Here is a 27322-nt window from a genome sequence, read left to right on the forward strand (position 1 = left end):
AGATTTTCTGCGAAATTTCGTCTTTATCGGTAATTATATCATTATTTAAAAAAATATATTTTCTTCTACCCAATGCCTTTAATATAAACTTTTGCTCTGGATTATTTGAGCTTAATTTTTTTTTACCACTGTCTGAAGGAACTCCGACTAATATTAACGTTAGAAGAGGTTGGCAAGGAGACGCACAAAGTTCATTCCAATAGAAGTGCCGACAACATGCTGAAAAACATCTACCTCCGAAATCAACAAACATGATGTCAATAAGAAACTACAGCATTCTGATTGTCCTTTGTAAAGCATGTTTAACCCTTCTGTTAACTATCAACAAAAAATATCGTATGATATATGTTTATTAGGTTGCTGTAAGAAAAAAAATTGAACGATGATATGACATGTTTTAATTTATATTTGTAGGATGAAAGTGAACCAAGGGAACAGGATGAAAGGGGTCAGGATGAAAGGGGACATGATGAAACGGGAAAAGGATAAAACGGAACAAGATAAAAAGGAACAGGATGAAAGGGAACAGGATAAAACGGAACAAGATAAAAAGGAACAGGATGAAAGGGAACAGGATAAAACGGAACAAGATAAAAAGGAACAGGATGAAAGGGAACAGGATGAAAAGGAACAAGATAAAAAGGAACAGGATGAAATGGGACAGAATAAAAAGGGACAGGATAAAAAGGAACAGGACGAAAGGGGACAGAATGAAAAGGGACAGATTGAAAAGGAACAGGATGAAAGGAGACATAATGAAAAGGGACAGGATGAAAAAGGACAGGATGAAAAGGAACAAATCATTAAGGCAAGTTTCTTTAAAGTTAAATTTGACTTTTTGTTCTCTCTATTCTTACTGGAATACAAATTTGTAAAATACTGGAACAATTGAAAAAAAAACATGTTGAATCCCAAAACTTTTATATATTCTATTAGACCAGCGGTAGAATAAAAAAAAAATCTAATGCAACCTCCGAACACACGGCTGAATTATATATCATTAAGAAGAGGAAATTGTATCTTTCAGATTAATGATGCAGTAACCGTGAAAAGTGGTCGGAATTTTGCATAATTGAGGTCAAAGCTCAACAACGTTTGTGCCGTTTCGCCATCGTATGTGACGTCACATTTTTTTAATTACGTTGACGCCTGGACTGATTCGGTTGTGTCTATTCTGTGTTAAAATTTAATAGCATTATGTATTCGGGTTCAGTTTTCTGTAATTAGTTAATACTTCAGTTTCATTATGTATATCTCTTTCATATTCATTTGTTAAAATTTACTGTTTGCAATAGCATGAATTGTTCTATATAATTAGGATGTTCGTATCCCGGGCATAAAAACAATGCCGTATTTGGCAAAACCTTTTCAACTTTTGATCTTCAGTGCTGTACAACTTTGTACCTTTTTCACTTTCGATCTTTTATATCTTGGCGTTATGTATTCGGGTTTAGTTTTCTGTAATTAGTTAATACCTCAGTTTCTTTATGTTAACTCTTTCATATACATTTGATAAAATTTACTGTTTGCAATAGCATGAATTGTTCTATATAATAAGAATGTTCTTATCCCGGGCATAAAAACAATGCCGTATTTGGCGAAACCTTTTCAACTTTTGATCTTCAGTGCTGTACATCTTTGTACTTTTTTCACTTTCGATCTTTTATATCTGGGCGTCAATGTTGATTTTTGTGTGGACAAGGCGCGTTTTTGGCGTATTGAATTTTAAACCTGATGCTTTTTGTTATCTATTAATCATGTTTTTCTTTGTCTAATATGTTCTCCTATTTATTTGTATTGTAGTCCTGTAATATTATGTTGTAATCTCAATGTTATATTTAACTTTGCCATTAAAGTGCGAGGTTTGGCGTGCCACAAAACCAGGTTCAAAACACCACTTTTGTTCCCCTTTAAAAGTGTCCTGTACCAAGTCAGGAAGATGGCCATTGTTATATTATTGTTCGTTTATGTGTGTGTTGCATTTTAAGGTTGAGTCGTTTGTGTTTTCTCTTATTTTTGAGATATTGAGATAAGACGTGGCACGGTAATTGTCTATCCCAAATTCATTTATTTGGTTTTCATGTTATATTTGTTATTCTCGTGGTGTTTTGTCTGATGCTTGGTCCGTTTCTGTGTGTGTTACGTTTCGTTGTTATGTCGTTGTTCTCCTCTTATATTTAATGCGTTTCCCTCGGTTTTAGTTTGATACCCCGATTTTGTTTTTTGTGCATGGATTTATGAGTTTTGAACAGCGGTATACTACTGTTGCCTTTATTTATATTTCCAAATATTGTCCTTACTGTTGATTTTGGGTTAAATTCAGAAATAAAAATATATAAAGAAAGCAGATAACAATTTTTCATTCAGTATATACATATATGTAGCCTGTAGGAAATACTGTTAAAAAAAAACAAGGTTATTTTTTCGTTGAAATTGACGTTTTTTCTTAGATAAGACATTTTGTTCATTAATGACTTCATTGTTTCCATACAAGAATGGCCTTGAACTTTGGTACTATTTTTTTTCATCATAAAAATGAAGTGTAAACACGACATGTTACTTTGCAAAAATTTAAAGTCAAGTAAAGGAGGGGTTGAAGTGAATTTCATTGATTTCAGGTCCACTGGCTATTTTAGTATTTTTTTGAAATTTTCAATTCAGACTTATATTGAGATAAGACGTGGCACGGTACTTGTCTATCCCAAATTTATGTATTTGGTTTTCATGTTATATTTGTTATTCTCGTGCTGTTTTGCTGATGCTTGGTCCGTTTCTGTGTGTGTTGGGTTTCGGTATTGTGTCGTTGTTCTCCTCTTATATTTAATACGTTTCCCTCGGTTTTAGTTTGTTAACCCGATTTCGGTTTTTTTCCATGGATTTATGAGTTTTGAACAGCGGTATAATACTGTTGCCTTTATTAAGCTGTCTAAAATATTTGTTTTTCACAATCAAAATATATCTATATAAGGTTTATGAAATATATAAGCATTATGTCAACGTTTTTGACGTTATTTGACGTTCGTGATATCAAATTTGTCATATCACAAGAAACGGAAATAGCTTTCGTTGTCAATCTTTTATAAACGTATGAATAACAGAAAAAGAAAATAATAACTGAAGGTAAAATAAGTTTTTGTTAAATCATAAGCTTTTTCAGGTTTGTATTAATATTTTCACAAAAGTCAGATGCTTGACATTGACAAAGTTCAGTACAGGATAAATTCTTTGTAAAGACACACAACCTTACTGCAAATTGGTTATTCTTTGCACGTGTACATCAAATCTTGAAAGAAATCAGACGAAATTTGGCCTTCAAACAATACAGCTTCAAGACCAAAATTTCTATCTTTCCAAAAAAACTGTAGAGTCGATCCGAAAGCTGATTTTGGCGATATGCGCATACATCCAGACTTTGGTTTGGGAAGAAGACCTAAAGACGTGATGTTTAAATTATGTTTCACAAGGAAGGAGTCGGACCTAGCTGTTAGGTATCGCCTCATCTCATCATATGAGCTCCCAAACTCGTGAGCATGTTAACTGATTTGTTTTATTCGTGAAACAATTGTAACGCCAGCCTAATTTGAAATGACGTTATTAAATTACTTCACACTGATATTATGCTTTCGTAAGCGACATGCATCTTAGCATTTTTTCAACGATCGTTTGATTGGTTTGTAACGGTCAGAAAAGATTTTTTATCAATTAACCAACAAATAAATTTGTTCAGGTAAGGAGGCATTGATTGAACTACAACAGAAAAGAACATTCAAAAGGTGTATGACTGTTGTTATCCATTCGTTTGGTGTGTTTGAGTTTTTGATTTTGCCATTTATTAGGGACTTTCCGATTTGACTTTTCTGCGGAGTATGATATTTTCTTTATTTTATTTAATTCCACCAAGCATATGCATAACCATTAGCATTTTGTATTTGTCATAAATCAGACAGTTCGCGTTTGACGTTCTGATTATGTTTACAATTTCGTCATGTCTTAACCTTTAACAGCTGACTTTACGGTACGTTTTTTTTTATTGTAGAAAGCCGTACACTTAACTCTTATAGTTTACAAACCTCTGATTAAGACTATGTTATATGAATGGTAATCATACCACATCTCCTTATTTCAATTTAATTTTGTTAAAAAAATCTGCCTAAGTCATATCTAGGCATTTTACAAGTTCATTAAAGAAGATGTATTTTCAGTTGACAGTAATTATAATGATAAATACAGTTAATATAATGCTTTTTTTTATATTTGTAGAACGACGAGGAATATATTCGTTTGCTTATGGTAAGATTTTGTCTTATCTTTAGTACAGTTTTCTTTTGAGTTTTTGTTCTTGGTTTTCTTAAAGAAAATCAAATTATTTCATAAACTTGATATTTTGTTTTAAAACATGTAGAATTCCAAATAATGTTCAAGAGACTCAAAGTTCAATAAATTGTATCTACTAAAGTCAATATTTATAAAGTTATAATTGTGCAATTAAGTACTATGAATGACATGAAGATGTCGTAACTAGTATTTTTGACATGGATTCTATTAAGTGATATTTACTTTTACAAAATAGTTCAGTTATACGACCAGAAAAATCTTATCCGTCAACGAATTAACCTCGATAATAATGTCATGTCATGGCTTTTTACAGCTGACTTAACGGTTAAATTTTTCTTCATTGTTGCAAAAAGTTATCAAAGGTACCAGGATTATAATTTTATTCCCTAGACGCGCGTTTCGTCTACATAAGACTCATCAGTGACGCTCAAATCAAAATAGTTATAAAGCTAACAAGTACAAAGTGACAAGCATTGAGGACCCGAAATTGCAAAAAGGTTGTGCCAAATACGACTAAGGTAATCTCTTCTTGGGGTAAGAAAATTGTCAGTTTTTTGAAAAATTTAAAGTTTTGTAAACAGGACATTTATGAAATGACTGACCATCTAATTGTAATTCCTGGCAACACCGAAGTGCTGACTACTGGGCTGTTTATACCCTCGGGGACGAAACGTCTACAAACAGTTGCATTGACACATGAAAGCCATACATTAACTTCTATCTATTTCGATCCCAATGATTTGGACAATTTTTGATGTTGGTTTTCATACCACATGTTTATATCTTATGCATCACGTTTCTAAATCTGATTAAATCATATGTAAGAATTTTACCAGTTCATAAAGGATGATGTTTTTCAGGTGGCAGTAACAATTATAACTGAAAAGTTTATATTTTTTATTTGTAGGAGCACGAAAAACAAATTATGGTAAAGTTTAATCTCTTTAGAAGTGCTGTTTGCTTCTGACTTTTGTTCTCTGTGATTATTCTAACTAAAATATAACTATGCATAAAACTTGATAATTTGAGATAAATGCTCTTAGAATTACAAAAATCTAAATCTTAATAAGTTGCATTAACACTCTGCAATTGAAGTAATTTGAAGCAGTCATCCAATTCGTGTACACAAGAACAATTAATGACATCGTAACGTTGTACTGTATACTAACATTTACTTGATAGTTTGCCTTTTCATAGTCAGGAGTCTGTAATCAAAGGTTGTAAGTTGGTTGATGTGTGATTTTCAAGTTTTTCAAATAAAATTTTGTTATTAATCATGATAATTTTTTGTATTAGATTGTTTCAAATTGTATGATAATAGGGCCTTTATAGCTGGATATGTAGTATGCATTTTTGTCATTTTTGAAGGCCATACAGTGGCAAAATACTCGTTATTTAGACTCTGTAGTATGAGCTGGCAATCATTCTCTACTGCCCTATTTAAATTCTTTATTTTATCTGAATTATTCATAAGGATGTATTTTAAGCAGGCAGTAAAAATAAAAATAACTTATACAGTATAAATCATGTTTTATTGTATTTGTAGAACGACGAGAAATATATTGATGAACTAATGGTAAGATTTTGTCTTATTTCAAGTACATTTTTTTTTAATTTTTGTTCTCTGTTTTCTTAAAGAAAATAAACTATATATTAGATAATTTGTTATAAAACAAGAAGAATTATAAACAATATCCAAGAAGACTCAAATATAATAAAGTTTTGATTTAGACTCTGCAAGGTTATCACTGTACAAGGAATGACTGTGAAGTGATATGAACTTTTACATACATGAAAAGATCAGTACATGACCAGATAAATAAAAGCAGGTAGTATATGGCTGTTCAAAAGTCATAAATTGATTGAGAAAAAACAAATCCGGGTTACAATCTAAACCCGAGGGTTTAACTGTCAACGAGTCAATTTTGTCTATAATTACCTTTAATGTAAGGGTATTGAAAAAGGACATGTTTCGTATTACTCAATCTTCATGTCATTTTTATCTCACCTGACCTGAAAGTTCATGTGAGCTTTTCTCATCACTTGGTGTCCGTCGTCTGTCGTTTGTCGTCCGTCGTTAACTTTTACAAAAATCTTCTTCTCTGAAACTACTGGGCGAAATTTAACCAAACTTGGCCACAATCATCATCGGGGTATGTAGATGAAAAATGTGTCGGATGACTCGGCCTGCCAACTAAGATGTTAATCAGGGCAAGATCTATCTACCCTAAAATTTTTAGACAAACGCCAAGCACTGAAAGTCCTTCATAATAAAGGCAAACAAGCACTTCCAATACATGAAAAGTATACACGATTGAACTATATCTATAAAAAAAATGCAAACGTATTGATACAATTTAATATATTTGAATAGACACATCTACAATAATCATCTTAAAAGGAGTTTGTAAAGATACTTTTAATATGATGCTTTTTAAATTATAAGCTAACTTCGAAAAACTTTTTTATTTCTCAAACGAATCCCATAAGTAATACTTTATTATGCTTTTCGTGAATCTCGTAAGCTGCATAACGGGTATCTGCCATCCAATCATAACTAACATAAACACAAACTATCTGTTTAGTATAACACATGAATGGGGTAATAGTAAACATCACTTAACCATTACTACATAATGTCACCAAAAACTTTAATGAATATATGTGTAAAAAGCAGAAGCTTATGTAATGCATCATATATTAAAAATAGATCGTAAATATAAGTATTACAACTTTAACAAGATATGTGAATAAATCATTAGCTTGGGTAATACAACATAAAACAAAGACAGTTATATAAATCGTAAGATTGAGTAATACATTGCAAAAAAATATAGGTGTTCAGATTTAAATCAACGCATCTGGCACGTTTTTCATCATTCTATATGATATTTGCACCTAGTATGTTTCCTAAAGACTTCATGCATTGCCTTAACGTTAAAACTATGGTCTATTTTGTTAATAAATTCCTTTACTTCCTCTTTTCTTTTTTACAGAATAGATACAACGTGATCAGGAAATTATTATTTTCTTAAAATCAAATTTTCTGAAACTTCAATACATTATCTGTCATTTTTCTCGAAGCTTGGACGAGTTTTGTTATTTTAAATGTACAATTGATATAATCTGGGCAGTGTTTATTTAGGTAGCAAACGTAAAATATGTGCGAACGTTTAATATAACTGAACATTATGTAACATTTTTTTTTATTTGCAGAATGAGGAATACATGCAGGAGGTAAGATTTTCTCTTATTTGAAGTGCAGATTTCTTTTTCGTTCTTTTTTTCTTCAAAAAAAATAAAATTATGTTATAGACTTGTTAATTTGAGAAAGAATTCTCCAAATAAGGTTCAATTCGACTCACAGCTCAATAACTTGCAAGAAATCAATCAAGATTATTATTGTGCAATTAAGTGACAGTATCATTCCTAGATTAGCTGGTTAAAGATAAATTTTGCAGTCTGGGGTTGAAGTCATAAAACTTTGCTCAGTGCTCGGAGCACAAAAATCACGCTCGAAACATGAAATCCAGCATTTTTATTGGTTGATTTAGGAGTATGAGTACAAAAAACTGACTCGAAAGTTTTCTGACCGCAAGGCCAGGTCCGTTGAATATCATCGTTTCGGAAGATTTTTCAAAAATATTTATTCTATTCAAATCCAAATCGGAGTTCGAAAGTCCGAGCAGCACATCAGTGACCCGTAATAAAGGAAGAAAGGAAAGCTGACAGAAGAATCACGTCAATATGTTGAAACTTGCAATCAACAATAGAGCTAATTAAAATGAAGAAAAACATTGTCCCATCTTAATAAAAAGATTCTGAAAATAATTTTATTACCCAACACAAATGCCATGTTTTGTCAGACAAAACATAACTCGAGACCACGGTAATGATGATTTTGAAATTTTTTGTTGATGCAAAGCCATAAAGAAAGAAACGTGCCTTTAAGGTGTAATACCACCATTGATTTTCCCGTTAAATTTGCACTTTTCAAAAAATTGTGCAGAATTTATCTTTGTTTCAAATAAAGAAATACTTGGCATGAGTAAAGTTTTATCCTGTCCAGTTGTATAGAAAAAGTTTCACATAACATTTCATTGCATATAAGAAAATAACCATCATTGGAAGTTAACCAATCAAATGTCTCCCCTTATTCTATCTGTGAACAAGGTTTAGTCACCATGTAACCTCAAGATTACAAAATTTTCAATGTTTTGAAACACCCAAGACATATGTTTATGACACAGAAATAGTTTTACTGCAATAAAATGTAGGCTAAATTACCTTCAACGGTCAAATTCAAGGGAATATTTTTTTAGACCTACTTTCGTATGCAACCGGATGTGACGTACCATGATTTTGTGGTATTACACATCCACAGGCTCCTAATTTCAATCCATCTAAAATCGATATCATTCAAATTGCATCGTTCTTAACCGAAACTACAAATAAAAGATTGAAGTCAACTGGTACTTAAGATAGTTAATATACACTATCAGACATAAGAATAAAAGGCAATGTTTGTTTTGTTAAAACCTGCATCACCCAAATGAATGTAAAAAGATCATAAAGAAGCATAAAAAAGAAGAAAACAAACAAAAATACCGGACTCCGAGATAAATTCGAAAAGAAAAGTCCCTTTTCAAATATTAAAATCAAAAGCTTAAACACATCAAACGAAAGAAAACGATCTGACTTGGTACAGACATTTCCTAATGTAGAAAAGGTAGGGTTGAACTTGGTTTTATAGCTAGCTAAAGCTTAAACGTGTTTGACAGTCGCATATGGTTCCTTTATATTGAAAACAATGTGTAAACAAGAAAAAAAAACAGACATGATAGTTGCACGAAAATTAATACGATCCTGGTAAACTTATCGATCCTTTAGATAAACGTATGATCCTCAATGCTCTTCAACTTTTTACTTGTTTGGCTTAATAAATATTTTGATATGAGCATCACTGATGAGTCTTATGGAGACGAAACGCGCGTCTGGCGTACTAAATTATAATCCTGGTACCTTTGATAACTATTTACACCACTGGGTCGATGCCACTGCTGGTGGACGTTTCGTCCCCGAGGGTATCACCAGCCCAGTAGTCAACACCGAAGTGTTGACATGAATATCAATAATGTGGTCATTTTTACAAGTTTTGTGTTAACAAAACTTTAAATTTTTCGAAAAACTAAGGTTTTTCTTATGCCAGGCATAGATTACCGTAGCCGTATTTGGCACAACTTTTTGGAATTTTGGATCCTCAATGCTCTTCAACTTTTTACTTGTTTGGCTTAATAAATATTTTGATACAAGTGTCACTGATGAGTCTTATGTAGACGAAACGAGCGTCTGGCGTACTAAATTATAATCCTGGTACCTTTGATAACTAATTATTCTAAGAGGTCACCAACTAAACACTGTTGCATGATCTTTGCATATTGGGTTAATTGGCATAAATATAATTTTTTTCATCAGTCAATTTAAAGCAAACTAAATATCATTGTTATATACATATAAACTTGATTGTATCTACAATCCGTCGATAACTATACCTTTGCATTGACTGTTTTATCTCTGACTGTTTATGACGTATTTACACTAAATCCATTGGTTGTTTGATGCGTACTGATTGATAATTTAGTCTTAGATGCATGATTTTCTTAATAGATGTTTTTGTCTTTGAACTAGATGTCGCTCTCAGATCTGTATTTAGTGTCTCTCTGTTTTGGGGATATATCTGGCCACGTTCGCTATGTGTTTTTGTTAGATGTAATTTATTTTGTTTTCATCTGATGAGTTAAGTCTTTTTCATAGTATGTTCTTATTCTTATATTATCTGTTACATCACTGTACCTTGTTAAGGAAAGTATTGGGCTCTCGGTTTCATGTTAAATACTGCTTGTTATTTAGTGGTTGGCATTTGTTGCTGTGTAACAGTTCGTTCGCGTTATTGTATATTAATTAGGCCGTTAGTTTTCTTGTTTGAATTCTTGAACATTTGTCATTTCGGGGCCATTTATATCTGACAATTCGACCACGACCTATGGGCTTAGCTCGTTATTGATGGCAATACAGTGACCTATGTTTGTTAATTTATGTGTCATTGTCTATTCGTTTTTGATGCGTTTTGTTATTTGATTTTGCCATGTGATTATGGACTTTCCGTATTGATTTTCCTCTGAGTTCAGTATTTTTGTGATTTTACTTTTTGGTCTCCTGTGAAGAGTTGTCTCATTGACAATCCTACCACATCTCCTTTTAATATAAATACTAAAGGTTGACAATTTACAAAGAAGATTATAAGAACACGTCATTACGATGATAAATAACGTCAGTACATCAAATCAATATTTGAAGACCATCATGTTAAATTTGGTGAGTTGATATGGATTATTGGTCAACAAGGTCTTGTTATCTTCCGATGAACTTATTCAGTAAACGTACGAGACATTCTTTAACATAACCCTCGTTCATCAACTTTCTGCGGAGACGCTGGAGACGTCTTGGCATCTTCCGATGAACTTATTCAGTAAACGTACGAGACATTCTTTAACATAACCCTCGTTCATCAACTTTCTGCGGAGACGCTGGAGACGTCTTGGCATCTTCCGATGAACTTATTCAGTAAACGTACGAGACATTCTTTAACATAACCCTCGTTCATCAACTTTCTGCGGAGACGCTGGAGACGTCTTGGCATCTTCCGATGAACTTATTCAGTAAACGTACGAGACATTCTTTAACATAACCCTCGTTCATCAACTTTCTGCGGAGACGCTGGAGACGTCTTGGCATCTTCCGATGAACTTATTCAGTAAACGTACGAGACATTCTTTAACATAACCCTCGTTCATCAACTTTCTGCGGAGACGCTGGAGACGTCTTGGCATCTTCCGATGAACTTATTCAGTAAACGTACGAGACATTCTTTAACATAACCCTCGTTCATCAACTTTCTGCGGAGACGCTGGAGACGTCTTGGCATCTTCCGATGAACTTATTCAGTAAACGTACGAGACATTCTTTAACATAACCCTCGTTCATCAACTTTCTGTGGAGACGCTGGAGACGTCTTGGCATCTTCCGATGAACTTATTCAGTAAACGTACGAGACATTCTTTAACATAACCCTCGTTCATCAACTTTCTGCGGAGACGCTGGAGACGTCTTGGCATCTTCCGATGAACTTATTCAGTAAACGTACGAGACATTCTTTAACATAACCCTCGTTCATCAACTTTCTGCGGAGACGCTGGAGACGTCTTGGCATCTTCCGATGAACTTATTCAGTAAACGTACGAGACATTCTTTAACATAACCCTCGTTCATCAACTTTCTGCGGAGACGCTGGAGACGTCTTGGCATCTTCCGATGAACTTATTCAGTAAACGTACGAGACATTCTTTAACATAACCCTCGTTCATCAACTTTCTGCGGAGACGCTGGAGACGTCTTGGCATCTTCCGATGAACTTATTCAGTAAACGTACGAGACATTCTTTAACATAACCCTCGTTCATCAACTTTCTGCGGAGACGCTGGAGACGTCTTGGCATCTTCCGATGAACTTATTCAGTAAACGTACGAGACATTCTTTAACATAACCCTCGTTCATCAACTTTCTGCGGAGACGCTGGAGACGTCTTGGCATCTTCCGATGAACTTATTCAGTAAACGTACGAGACATTCTTTAACATAACCCTCGTTCATCAACTTTCTGCGGAGACGCTGGAGACGTCTTGGCATCTTCCGATGAACTTATTCAGTAAACGTACGAGACATTCTTTAACATAACCCTCGTTCATCAACTTTCTGCGGAGACGCTGGAGACGTCTTGGCATCTTCCGATGAACTTATTCAGTAAACGTACGAGACATTCTTTAACATAACCCTCGTTCATCAACTTTCTGCGGAGACGCTGGAGACGTCTTGGCATCTTCCGATGAACTTATTCAGTAAACGTACGAGACATTCTTTAACATAACCCTCGTTCATCAACTTTCTGCGGAGACGCTGGAGACGTCTTGGCATCTTCCGATGAACTTATTCAGTAAACGTACGAGACATTCTTTAACATAACCCTCGTTCATCAACTTTCTGCGGAGACGCTGGAGACGTCTTGGCATCTTCCGATGAACTTATTCAGTAAACGTACGAGACATTCTTTAACATAACCCTCGTTCATCAACTTTCTGCGGAGACGCTGGAGACGTCTTGGCATCTTCCGATGAACTTGTTCAGTAAACGTACGAGACATTCTTTAACATAACCCTCGTTCATCAACTTTCTGCGGAGACGCTGGAGACGTCTTGGCATCTTCCGATGAACTTATTCAGTAAACGTACGAGACATTCTTTAACATAACCCTCGTTCATCAACTTTCTGCGGAGACGCTGGAGACGTCTTGGCATCTTCCGATGAACTTATTCAGTAAACGTACGAGACATTCTTTAACATAACCCTCGTTCATCAACTTTCTGCGGAGACGCTGGAGACGTCTTGGCATCTTCCGATGAACTTATTCAGTAAACGTACGAGACATTCTTTAACATAACCCTCGTTCATCAACTTTCTGCGGAGACGCTGGAGACGTCTTGGCATCTTCCGATGAACTTATTCAGTAAACGTACGAGACATTCTTTAACATAACCCTCGTTCATCAACTTTCTGCGGAGACACTGGAGACGTCTTGGCATCTTCCGATGAACTTATTCAGTAAACGTACGAGACATTCTTTAACATAACCCTCGTTCATCAACTTTCTGCGGAGACGCTGGAGACGTCTTGGCATCTTCCGATGAACTTATTCAGTAAACGTACGAGACATTCTTTAACATAACCCTCGTTCATCAACTTTCTGCGGAGACGCTGGAGACGTCTTGGCATCTTCCGATGAACTTATTCAGTAAACGTACGAGACATTCTTTAACATAACCCTCGTTCATCAACTTTCTGCGGAGACGCTGGAGACGTCTTGGCATCTTCCGATGAACTTATTCAGTAAACGTACGAGACATTCTTTAACATAACCCTCGTTCATCAACTTTCTGCGGAGACGCTGGAGACGTCTTGGCATCTTCCGATGAACTTATTCAGTAAACGTACGAGACATTCTTTAACATAACCCTCGTTCATCAACTTTTTGCGGAGACGCTGGAGACGTTTTCTAAAGTCCGTATAATAGCTTCAAGCTCTTGAGTACCAAATGAATTGGACAATGTTATATATGGGTCAATATCCTTAATGCGATTCCAAAATGAGGAACTCGAAAGTTGTGTGTATACAAAAAATCTCTGTGTAGTGATATTTGACACGTTTTTATTATAAACAAGTGACTGAATTTAACCATTTGTTTTGATTTGGAAAGTAAAGGAACATATACTAAATGTGTAAAAACTATGGAGCTATTAAATGTCTTCACAGTATTAAATTTTGAAAGAACTTATTGTGTTTAAAAAAGTGATTTTTTACCCCGAGGAGCCGCATACCAAAAGGATTTTCGGGTATGCTTATTTACAGAAAAAAGTTATCTCACTTCGTACCCCCAATATTTAACCACATATGTGAACATGTCTCAGCTTCGAAACGAGCCATCATACATATCCAAGTTAACGATATTGAATGAGCAACAGAATAATTTCCGTCTATGGAGACACAATTGCGAATATTGACCCATATGCAGATGAAGTTGGGTATATTCCTACTAAGTTGGGGGAAATTGGTAATTTCAAAATTTAATACGTCTCGTTTGCCATAGATTCTGGTACTGAGATGTCCGCATTAGTCATGTTTGAGGTATAAGTCTAAAAAATATCGTCTTGTTTTTTGACAAGTATCTGAAGGAACTCCAATTCATATGAAAATAAGAAGAGATCGTCAATGAGGGGAACAACGTTGTTCCCATAAGAATGCTAACAATTTTGTTAATAAAGTCAACCTTCAAATCCAAAAAATATTCATTGGTGTTCTATCGACGAAACTTGTGTTGTTGCACCATGATATTATGTCCATACTGCAGCATTTAAACTAAACGTTAAGATTCCCTTTCCCATGTTTCTGTCTGTATGTTATTTGAGGAGATATTTTACTCTTTTTAAAGTCGGTATCAACGTTTATTATTGGTTGGAGTGTGAAAAAACTATGTAGTAAGATGTTAATATTCTGATCCATTGGTCTCTGGTGTGATAGTTATTTTATTGATCTCCTATTCTAGAATTATTCACAAGCATTACATTCTGTTATTGTAAAATCTTTTTTTTAATTATAGGAATTTTTTAGAGCAGCTTCGCTGGGACAAACAGAACAATTAAGTATTTTGATAGAGAATGGCGCCGACATCGATTTTGCAAATGTAGGTATACTATTTCATTTTAAACATCTTAATGTTTTGATACTTAATATCTATATTGGAATGAATATTTTTTGATTATTCAGATTTCAACCAAATTTACTTGTTATTTCAAAACAAATTAAAGATGGATGAATAATAACAGTTAACACACTGAACTCAGGTTGCTTCCAAACTTAGCAGATTAGTTTACAGTGGGTTTATTCTTATTCGCTGGATACCAATTTCTGTGGTTTTGTGGAAACTAGTGAACTACGAAATCAAATTTTCAACGAATTACAACTTTTCTATGGTTTTCTGTGCTTAGATTGACAAAACCACGAAATCAAATATCCACGAAAATTCAATTTTTCCTCAATCCACGAAAATTGGTACACACGAAAATAAATGAATCCACAGTTTAAGAATTAGAAGTAAAAAACGAATTTCATGAAACTTCAAAACAATGTAGAGTGTAAATTTATAGAATTCTTACGCAAAATAAATAGTTATCAAAAGTACCAGGATTATAATTTTATACGCCAGACGCGCGTTTCGTCAAAATAGTTATCTACTCCTGGGGTAAGAACATCCTTAGTTTTTCGAAAAATTCAAAGTTTTGTACACAGAAAATTTATAAAAATGACCGTATAATTGATATTCATGTCAACACCGAAGTGCTGACTACTGGGCTGGTGATACCCTCGGGGACGAAACGTCCACCAGCAGTGGCATCGACCCAGTGGTGTAAATAGTTATCAAAAGTACCAGGATTATAATTTTATACGCCAGACGCGCGTTTCGTCTACATAAGACTCATCAGTGACGCTCAGATCAAAATAGTTTGAAAGCCAAACAAATACAAAGTTGAAGAGCATTGAGGACCCAAAATTCCAAAAAGTTGTGCCAAACACGGCTAAGGTTATCTACTCCTGGGGTAAGAACATCCTTAGTTTTTCGAAAAATTCAAAGTTTTGTACACAGAAAATTAGTAAAAATGACCATATAATTGATATTCATGTCAACACCGAAGTGCTGACTACTGGGCTGGTGATACCCTCGGGGACGAAACGTCCACCAGCAGTGGCATCGACCCAGTGGTGTAAATAGTTATCAAAAGTACCAGGATTATAATTTTATACGCCAGACGCGCGTTTCGTCTACATAAGACTCATCAGTGACGCTCAGATCAAAATAGTTTGAAAGCCAAACAAATACAAAGTTGAAGAGCATTGAGGACCCAAAATTCCAAAAAGTTGTGCCAAACACGGCTAAGGTTATCTACTCCTGGGGTAAGAACATCCTTAGTTTTTCGAAAAATTCAAAGTTTTGTACACAGAAAATTTATAAAAATGACCATATAATTGATATTCATGTCAACACCGAAGTGCTGACTACTGGGCTGGTGATACCCTCGGGGACGAAACGTCCACCAGCAGTGGCATCGACCCAGTGGTGTAAATAGTTATCAAAAGTACCAGGATTATAATTTTATACGCCAGACGCGCGTTTCGTCTACATAAGACTCATCAGTGACGCTCAGATCAAAATAGTTTGAAAGCCAAACAAATACAAAGTTGAAGAGCATTGAGGACCCAAAATTCCAAAAAGTTGTGCCAAACACGGCTAAGGTTATCTACTCCTGGGATAAGAAAATCCTTAGTTTTTCGAAAATTCAAAGTTTTGTACACAGAAAATTTATAAAAATGACCATATAATTGATATTCATGTCAACACCGAAGTGCTGACTACTGGGCTGGTGATACCCTCGGGGACTACAAGTTATTGCAAAGCACAGCAAATTATCACAAGGCATAATGAAACACAAACAACTATAATTGTACTTCAAACATATTCGATTGTTCAGAGGGCAGAATAACACGCATATCAATTAACTACTCCACTAATTCTAAATTCACCTAAAATAATATAAAAAAAACCCACAACACTTATAACCAATACACAATGATGATAAAACTAAATTCACTCCTAATACAGACACTTAAATCTTATGGCAAATATTTCTGTAACCAAGATAAAACATGGATAGTCAATTCATCTATGATGAAAGTACCACATACTATAGGTAGTTTACTGGCATGCTTAACTCGAGTGTTGTGCGTTTAAGTGTTCCATCCACTGCTTAGTCGAACCATGTACTTCAATATTAGTATTTCCTTATTTTCTTCTTAGCTCCTTCATTTAGCAGTAATAACAGAGACTGGGTTACTCTGAGTCAGATTTATGTGTTCAAAAAGGGTGAAATAACCTCTTTTTAATCAAGCCTGTTGAAAATGACACAACAGTTTACTTTTAGTATTTGCTCCTTTCTGCTAAGCTCCAAGGGTCTGTTGTTCAACTTGTCGTAAGGGCTAACGCGTCGTTAAAATTTCTTAATCATTTGATTAAAATTCATCATCTGATGAGTGTGTATTTCAACTTGTCGTTAATCTTAACGCGGCGTTAAAAAGGCTAAAACTGTCGTTAAACTTAATCCACCTCTTTGAGGTGTATTAAATTTTAATCATAGGATTAAAGCATCCAAGATGGCTGCTGTACTAATGCAAAAATTACCTTATGCTCGAAATAAGAGACGTTAAAGAGATATTTAGCTCCTGCAGGGAGATTTTAGTCATGAAAGAGCTTAATATTTGAAAGAAACACAATATCTTTGCTAGAAGTTGAGTTGAAAAATAAACTGAAAAGAGATTTGATAAGATGGGGCAAAAGATCGGACGCACTCATACAATGGTCATTTAATAACAGAAAGAATCTGTACATTTCGGCAGTTTTACGTTTGTATTTTACCGCTCAGTAACAGTGTTGATTGCAACGACTAAACGTAAAGACGGGCCCCATTATTATGTGATATCATTCAATAAATTATGACGAACAGGTTTATAAATAATAAATGTTACCATAGCATTAATGGGCATTGTACAAGCCATAAGTGATTTCCAAAGCAAGTCTTTGCTAATTTCCCCATTTTTCGAAGTTCAAATATTAGCACATTCAGTAGCGCCCTTGACCTAACTGTTTACGCAGGTAAATTCTAATGGATAAATTCGTACCACAGTTAGCTCTTACCTTACGATTTTTACTTCACACGGAGTTTATAAAAATTATATAATTGTTTTCCCATTTAGTAAAATTATCGTGATTTGATTTGTTTTAATGGTCATATCTAGGCCTTTTTTTGCTTATTCTTCAATATGGGTTTTGATCGTTGTTGAAGGCCGTTCGGTGACATATATTCGTTAACTATACTAAATCATTTGGTCTACGAAAGGGAGATGTCTCTTTAGCAATCATACTACATCTTCTTGTCTTTATATTTACTATTATGCACCCTATCCCACATGAATATCGGAAACCGGCCAAGATACATGTACATCCGAGTGGTGTATTGCTTTCTTCAATCTTGATTATTATTTTTATTGGGATTTTGTTTCTTTCTGACAGAGAATTGTCAAATAATGTCACAAACAAGTGACAAAAAAAACATTGAAAAAAGATACCCTGACTGAATTTAAACTATGACAGACTGTGCATTATGCCATTACATAATAATTGAATATTTATAATTGTCCCTCTGTATCTCCTTATGCCGTAGGAACTACAATTAATCTCAGTTCTGTTACATATTGCGATCTACACCATCCGTAAAAGTTGTCTTAAATGTTAATTTGGCATGCCATACTAAAATCTGGACGTGAAAGAAAGCACTCTTCATCTACACGTCAATGGAGATTTTATTCCCAATGATTTCGTCATTTAGCATGTGAAGAAGGTTGTACTAAATCAGCAACATAACTGACAGGTTTTTAAAGGAATTATTATGATCTGGATATGTGAAAAACCGGGATAAAACATGAAAATCATGGCCATGATTGAATGGTGCATTCTTATTGAGGACCGAAGACAATCACTGACATTGTTTTTGTTAGAACAAACACACGCTTCAAGATGCTTCATGAAAAAAATATTTCAAGTGAAATGCAAATTTTGATTATTACAAAATGTACCTTTAAAAACCATTTCAAAGAAACAGGGACCAAACAAATTGGCATATTCTCAGGGGATTACTTTTCACTGAAATTATGTTTCCATTTAAGAACATTGCATTATGAACTGGAAACAAAACTAAAATATGAATATGTTTCCATAAAAATATGAACATGGTATAAGATATTTATTTAATAATTATTGGCACCCAAAAACTGTTTAAAAGAAGAATGTTATAATTTAATGCAAAAAGAGAAGTTATATAGGCCCTGATTAAAAAAAGCATTGTGGGAAACACTTGCTAACTACCCAAACTAAATCATATGATTAAAAATCAATCGCATGATAAGAAAAAACAATGATTAAAATAAGTTGAACAACGCAGTTTAATCATTGTATTTACTAATTATGCATTTAACTTTTAACGACTGATTAAAATTAATCATATGATTAGTTTAATCACAAGTTGAACAACAGACCCCTGTCATTTAGAAGTTAAATCAGAGATTACCTGTTCTGAGTGATCATCGATTGACTTTAATGCAATATTTCATGACTTTGTATAATGAAAAGGACACATATCCATATGAAGTTTTGTCCATACACAGACAATATCAACTTATATAGGTAAGTAGTATGAATAGTGGTTGTACAAGAGAGATTATCAAAGGTTTTGTGTATATTAAAATATCATTTAATAGATGGATTGTCATGACCGGACAGTACTTTTATATCTGAATCATAAAAAGTTTAATTTGATTGATATTAACAAAGAAACCTGCTTATTAATTCACGCATCAATCCATAGTTATACACATACTATAGAACATATACAAAAAAAAAGAAATTCTTACATTTTCATGGCAAATAATTTCAGTGTGGAGATATCATAAGATTACGAAATATTTTCAAGGAAGTATTTCACAGTGGAATTTCATTGGTACCATTGTTTTAAGGTTAAACATGGACTCGATAATATCCATCAGCATTTCGTTTGTATTCAAGTCTAGACGACATCAAAATAACCACCGAGATGATATCAGAAGAATGTCATTATCATGTAAACATAAATATCAATATAAATACATTTTGAGCACGTCTGTTTTCTATGTCTTTTTGACTTTATATTATAAATAGATAAAAAATGTGTGAAGCATCATTGTACCTGTATAATCAAATGAAAATGTGGTGTATTTTCTGACATACATAAAGATTTTAATGCCCAATTCATGGGCATTATGTTTTCTGGTCTGTGCGTCCGTTCGGCCGTCTTTCAGTCCGTCCGTTCGTTCGATCGTTTGTTCTTCGTTCGTCCCGTTTCAGGTTAAAGTTTTTGGTCGAGGCAGTTTTTGATGAAGTTGAAGTCCAATCAACTTGAAACTTAGTATACATGTTCCCTATGATATGATCTTTCTAATTTTAATGTCAAGTTAGAGATTTCCCCCATTTTCACGTTCCATTAAACATATAAAATGATAGAGCGGATGTGGCATCCGTGTACCGAGGACGCATTCTTGTTTAATATATCATTTTCGTCTTAGTTATGTTTATAATAACTTGATGTGTACATTTTGTAAGTCAAAAACCTAGAAATGTAAGTGTACATATAACTTAGCCGTATTTGGCACCACTTTGTTGGATCCTCAATGCTCTTCAACTTTGTACTTGTTTTGCTTAATAAATATTTTGATGTGAGCGTCACTGATGAGTCTTATGTAGACGAAACGCGCGTCTGGCGTACTAAATTATAATCCTGGTACCTTTGATAACTATATAAAATATAAAACTTCGTCGAAAACAAACAACATGCGCGTCAGGATAATAAAAAGTATGGTTTTATTTTCCTCCTCTTGTGAAAAAGGAAATTTGTTCTTTCATACCTTCTTAATGAAAGTAACCTAATCGATTTTCTTAATCAGCAAAACCATGGTGTCAATCAGAACGTTTCTATCAATACTTGATATCATCATATTTAGTAACAATATTTTTTCATGTCATCGTACTGAATTCATTTATATAGATATTTTTTTTACATATTTTGTGAAAAAAACATGAATTGTTAGCTTCCAGTGCTTACTTCTCATTAAATCTTTTTTTTCTATTATAAAAGGACTGATATCTGGCAACACAATATGTTGTTAATATATCCCTTATGTATAATATAAATATATGTGTGTTTTTTTCAGATTCATACGATATAATTTGGTTCTTTCTTTATCACAAATTTGTCCAGCTTATTGGAAAATATTGCAGTCAGTTGTATCATTCCAGGAAAATGGAGACACAGCATTAATGTTTGCTGCACAGAAAGGACGCCTGGCAGCTACACTTCTGTTACTCGAGAAAGGGTGTCAAAAAGAGGCCACAAGTGTATGTTAGATATAATCTCAGTCAGGTTGTTAATCATGTTTAAAGGGACAAGAAATACTTATAGAAATAAAAAAACAAATTGTTCAGATAACAATTGAAAGTCTTTCCACTAGTAAAGATCTATTTTTGATATAACATATTCAAATTCGGTTTTAAATGTAAAAGTTTAATCCAAAAATATATGGTGTCTATACAAAACAGTTTTGTATAAGGGAGATAATTTGCGACTTCCGGAATGAAAAAAGACACTTTTCGGTATTATTTGATAGTTTACTTGACACTGATTCTAAAAAAAATATACGGTTCTTTACACTTTTACATAAGTATGTACAAAAAGTAGCTACTTCCGGTTGGCTTTCCAACTTTAAATGAAAATGCAAAAGGTCCCATGACATTATCATGTATAAATATGAGATATAAGTAAAGGTCAAAGTCTAGAACATCAATTTACCAATTACCTTGAGCTCAATTTCCAGGTCATAAACCAAGGACCTCAAATAAAAGAAAAACAAGATCTTAATTATATATGGTTAATGAGTTATATCACCATATGCGTTATTTTAAATATAAGGGGGAGGACACCTAAATTTAATGAAAGCGTACCCTTAAGCTGTCAACCAAAATGTATGTGTATTGACATGTCGCAACTAACAATTTAGTAAATATTTGTTGTCGATATCTTATACAGTTTTTGAAACAAAGTGAAATAAGTCAAAATCCAAATTTATTATATGACCTTAACCTTTGACCTTGACCTAATTTTCTTTTTTGGGACTAAGGATCTCACATCAAAAGACTATAGGTCTCTGTTACTTATGGTAAACAAGTAAGAAAGACATGTCACTTATTTCAAATGCACAAGGGTGAATGACTCTTATATGGAATCTCTTTACCGCTACGGTCAAAATAGTCAAAACATCCTGAAGATATAACGAGCGATTTGGTCAAAAAAAAGGTTTCGTAATCTTTTATGGTTGCGAAGGAGTAGCACACACAAGAAAAACAGTGTTCGGGGAGAGAACTCTTAAAAAATAAATTATTCTGTTTAGAAGTGTCAGTTTCAAAAGCGTATACACTGTTCGAATTCATATGCATGGCGTATTACCTTTGACGTTATGGTGTATAAATACGAATTTAAAACAAAGGACAAAATATAGAAGGTCAAACTTATCTATAACCTTGACCTCACTTGACTTTTATGGTTGCGAAGGAGTAGCACACACAAGAAAAACAAATGTTTTAGGAACAAATGGTTTTTAATTAAATTTTTTTGTTCGGCCTAATTTTTTTCTTTTGCTGTTTTATTGTTTCAAAAGATGTTGCTTAGGTTTTTGGATATATGATCTTGAACACTTTATAAGCTTATGAATCTGACACTTCAGTTATTATTGGATATTTTATTTGACACTGATTCCAAAAATATATGGTTCTATATACTGTTACATAAAATATGTACATAGCTACTCCCGGTTAACACAAGGTCACTTCCGGTTGGCGTTCCAACTTTAAATGATAAAGCAAAAAGTCTAATGATTTTATCATGTATACATATGACGTAAAAGCAAACGTCAAAATCTAAAACTTACCAATGACCTTCTGCTAAATTTCAAGTTCATAAACCAAGGACCTCAAAGGCCCCTAGGTCTTAATTATATATGGTTAATGAGTTGAATCACCATACTTGTTATTTCAAATATAAAGGGAGAGGAAACTTCAATTTAATGTAAGCGTACCCTTTCAACCAAAATGTTTGTATTACGACCTGTCGCAACTAATAATTGAGTAAAAATATGATGTCGATATCGTATACAGTTTTTGAAAAGAAGTGAAAATAAATCAAAATCTAAATTTAGATTATGACCTTGACCTTTGACTTTGACCTTGTTTGGGTCTAATGACCTCAAATCAAATGACCCTAGGTTTCTATCACTTATGATCTACCAGTTTCATATGCACATCACTTATATTAAATGCAGAAGGGGGGATAACTCTAATATGGAATCTCATTACGGCTTCGGTCAAAATAAACAAAACATCCTGAGGATATAACGAGCAAATTGGTAAAATAAATTTATTGTAATCTTTTATGGTTGCAAAGCAGTAGTATACACAAGAATAACCGTGTTCGGGGAGATAACTCTTAGAAAGTAAAGTTTTTTTGCTTCGCGGTGTCAGTTTCAAAAATCTAACATATTTGGTAACAACAGTACAGGGGAGGAAAAATTAAACGGAAGAAAAACAAAACCCGGAAAGGCGGAAATACCTAATAATCAGAACAAAGCAAAAGGTCTTTCCATGAAAAACTGGAAAGACCTTTTTAAATGAAGTGAGCTTATTGAGTATTTTTTTTGTACTGTATAACAAATTTATGTAAAAACAATCTGGTTTATGTTTGTCACTATTATAATAAATCATGAAAATCAGATTATTTTCATCGACGTTTCGAAAAATGTATTTATGGTCTAGTTCATTAGACAAGTTTTGATGTCAGTTGGAAAATAGGTTGTACATCATCGACATTTACTAAACAAAATTATCAATAATATCAACATGTTATGTGTCATCATTATAGAATTGGGGAGAAACAGCTTTACATGTAGCTGCTGAGTATGGCCATCTTGAAATCACAAGATGTCTTGTAGAACAAGGAGGTGTGAGTCCCTTTGTAACTACAAATGAGGTAACACTTAATTTTGTTTATAGAAATGTATGGCTAGTAAACGGAGGTGTCTGTTCACACAAAAAATAACACTTTGCAATTACTTGTATGAAGTGATAGTCAAAGATGAAAGGTCACAAAATAAATTAAAATGCCGTTCAGCTGTTACAGTTATGAAGTGACTATCAGAGCTGTGGGGTCACACAACAAATTAAATATCACTCAGCCAATGCTAGAAATAAAGCAATAATAGAGAGATGAAAGAATAGTCATCAGGGTTTATGAAATAATGTGATGATCAGACCTCAGGGGTTATAAAATAAAATACTTATCGGTAGTTTTTACATGAAACGTGAAAAAAGTGAAATAAATACCAAGGCGAAAATTTAATAAATAAATAAAAATAAATAACACTTGGGTGATTTAAACAAATATAAATACAACTCACATGTTACGAGTGAAAAGTAATGATCAGAATCGTGACAGTAGAATACAATTCCACTCAGCTGTTACTGGTATGAAGTCATGATCATAACAGTGAGGTCATAAATCACAAAAAAACTACTCAGTTATTATTGATACAAATGTATTGCAAGAAATGTGAAGCAAACGGATCTGTTTAAAATAGAAAAATCAAATATATTTTACTGTTTTTAGGGTAAAACACCATATGATCTAGCAGCTAATCCCGAATTTAGTTCAACGAATAGAGAAGCTATGCAATATTTGAAGGTATATTTGTTTGATTTAAATGCTCGCACTAACAAAATAACCCATAGTTGTTCCATATATTCATTCATTTTGATTTTATGCGTCTTGTGAGCATTGAAAAAATATCCGATGTGGTATACTTTTATCAGATATGGTGCTTGTATATTTCGTTATTTTTTATATTGGGAGTTTATGTTTTGGCATTTTCCTTGTTTGATGTTGATCAAAATTACTGCGAAGAAGACAGAATCCTTAATTTACCATATGTTTTCAAAATAGATATCACAATTCCCAATGAAAGTTAGACTAAAAGGACATTGCAATATAATAAAGCCTAATTTATTTGCAAGATAATCCAATGTTTCAAAGAATTTATGTCTTATCATCAAAACGGTTGTACATAGTCATAAAATGAAACTATCAAACTACCAATTGAATAACAAACACATTCAGATTAACAGGTATAAAATTGGTCTAATGCTGTCTACATTATGTTTTTTGAGCCAAGCATTTGAAAATTCATTTGATTTTGAAATATCTAAGATGTGAAACTTTTGTTTAGTATAGTAGAATGTTTTGATGCATTCTACCATGTGTTCAACAACATATACAATGCCAGTGCATATTTGACATTTTTAGACTGTCATGTCAAAGAAATCTACAAGTATGACTGCTGAATTAGGAATAGGAGGTATTTATATTTAACTTTTATTCATAACATGTTTACTTTAAACATTCATAACTTTGTCAAAACTTCATGGAATTGTGTGAAACTTGAACCGAAGATTTTTGATGATAGAGAAAATAAAAGTTTTAAAATATGTTTATATTTTGTCATATTTCCATATTACTTAGATATCAAATTAGGTTTTTTTCTACAGTTTTCAGACATCAATAAGTTAAGCTAATACTTTACTATGGTGCAAGAAAATTAGTACCGTTGATTTTATTACTGGTATTAATTTAGAATAAATATGATCTTCTTCATGATCGAAATCCAAACTTTTATATATAGGTATCAGTTTAAAACATAGTTATTAATGAATTCCAGGTTAGATATTAATAAAATATTTATAACGTGTTAAGTTTAAAGACATCTTTAACAATCTGAGAAATTTGATCCTATTATTAAGGTCTTTCCTTTTACAAAAAGGAAAGACCTTACTGTATTTCTTCTGTTTATTATTATTATTCTTCCGCCAAACTTTGACAAATTTATCCTTGTTAACCGTAAGGCGTGTCGCTTTCATGTTCACAATTTGTATTGGTCTCATGAATACCTATCCTGAACTCACCCTGTTAGTCGAAATATTTTGTCGGTTCGGAGTAATCCCTCCGAAACCCAAAAACCTTGTTATCGTTCCAACACCGTAACCGTAATAGGTAGAAAGAAACCAAAGGGTGAAATTTGTTCAGGACCAGACACCGGTTCTTCGTTACATTTGGATCGAAAAGATTCAACGACTCATTGGTAGTGTTATGCCCCTATTAAAATTAACCGGTGTCGGTTGACCACCAAAACTCAGAAACCGTAAATCGTAGACACCTGGGATCTTCACCATTCATCATCAATTCATGTGACTTTGAAAAATATCTCAAGGTCAAATGTGGATGTTGACCTTGACCTTTGACCAAACACCTTGTTATCAGAACAACTCAGCAACCTTTTAAATAATTTCAGAAGTGTTGAATAGTGGAAAATGTTGGGGTCATTTATGCGCAACTTTGTTACATTTTGACCGAAGAGATTTGACGTTCTGTAAGGGGCATAACTCCTGTTTTAGGTTTCTGAAATGACAAAATCAACTTTTACTATATAACCAAAGGTCCTAGACCCATGGGGTCTTCAGCAAAGATATTGGAGACAAATGACCATGACAAGGTCAAAAGGTCAAAGGTCAAGTTCATGTCCCAAATAGCGAATTATGTGTTTTTGACCTTATTTCAAGAACAAATGACAGTTTAATTATTTCTACATTCTTTATTCGTTTCATGATGCAGTATAAGAAAGTGATTACTGTAGGATTTTTATCTATAAGTTATTGATGTATAAACTGGGGCGATTAACTCACAAACTAAATAATAGTCCGAATGACTTCTATGTCAAGTTTGTGAGTAAGAGACCCGGATTACATATCAATAACATCTAGAAAAAAATGAGCTTACTCCCTGTGATTCTTCAGCCAAAAACATGCTATTATTAATTAACATTATTTGTTTGATGGCTACTATTTATGTAGGACTCAAGTCTATGGCGGGTTCCAAATCTTTGGCAGGTTCCTAATATATGGCAAATATGACGTTACAAACACCACAAAAATAAAATATTTGGCAGATTTTTGTTTTCTCAAAATCTATGGCAGATTTAGAAATTATGTTATTTTCCGGAAAAAGTGTAAAATATAACGTCACAATATAATAACGTCATATATTTCGTCGCCGACTTTAGCAAAGTTGTTGGCTCTCAAAACTTTCCTTATTTCATGTGTTTGAAATACTCAGGAAAACACTTTCCTCTTTCCCTCTAGAAAATATCCGCCATAGATTAGGAATTTACAAAACTTGCCATAGATTAGGATTTTTAAAAATCTGCCATGGATTTGGGATGGCATAACATCATATTTACCATAGATTTGGAATCTGCCATAGATTTGGAACCCACTTTAGATTTGAGTCCTACATATGTTACCATCAAAAGTACAATCGCATGTCGTAACTAAGGTGTACGCCGCCATCTTGACTTTCTTAACCCATAATGTCCGATAAATGCAACATAATTTAAAATGAAATAGCACCTACCTCAAAAACTTCATGTTCATTAGATTGTAACCGAATTTCAAGCATAAAAGTAACGAAATAATCTTCCGTCTGAAAGTTTTCAATCGTATGTCGTCGTGTTTTCCATGACGTTAATTC

The 27322-nt window shown here is 33.4% G+C and overlaps 1 protein-coding gene across 1 annotated transcript; it reads left to right on the forward strand.

Annotated features, from left to right (window-relative positions):
* Positions 1-415: 415 nt before the first annotated feature.
* On the forward strand, positions 416-25111 carry LOC134690188 (cilia- and flagella-associated protein 251-like). The gene is made up of 10 exons (XM_063550164.1): positions 416-808; positions 4261-4290; positions 5243-5263; positions 5882-5911; positions 7552-7572; positions 14602-14685; positions 20938-21036; positions 23609-23716; positions 24353-24427; positions 25046-25111. The coding sequence occupies exons 1-10, from the start codon at positions 416-418 to the stop codon at positions 25109-25111; spliced, it is 927 nt and encodes a 308-aa protein (XP_063406234.1).
* Positions 25112-27322: the final 2211 nt, after the last annotated feature.

This window comes from Mytilus trossulus, chromosome 11, assembly GCF_036588685.1.
Source record: "Mytilus trossulus isolate FHL-02 chromosome 11, PNRI_Mtr1.1.1.hap1, whole genome shotgun sequence".
Classification (NCBI taxonomy): Eukaryota; Metazoa; Mollusca; class Bivalvia; order Mytilida; family Mytilidae; genus Mytilus; species Mytilus trossulus.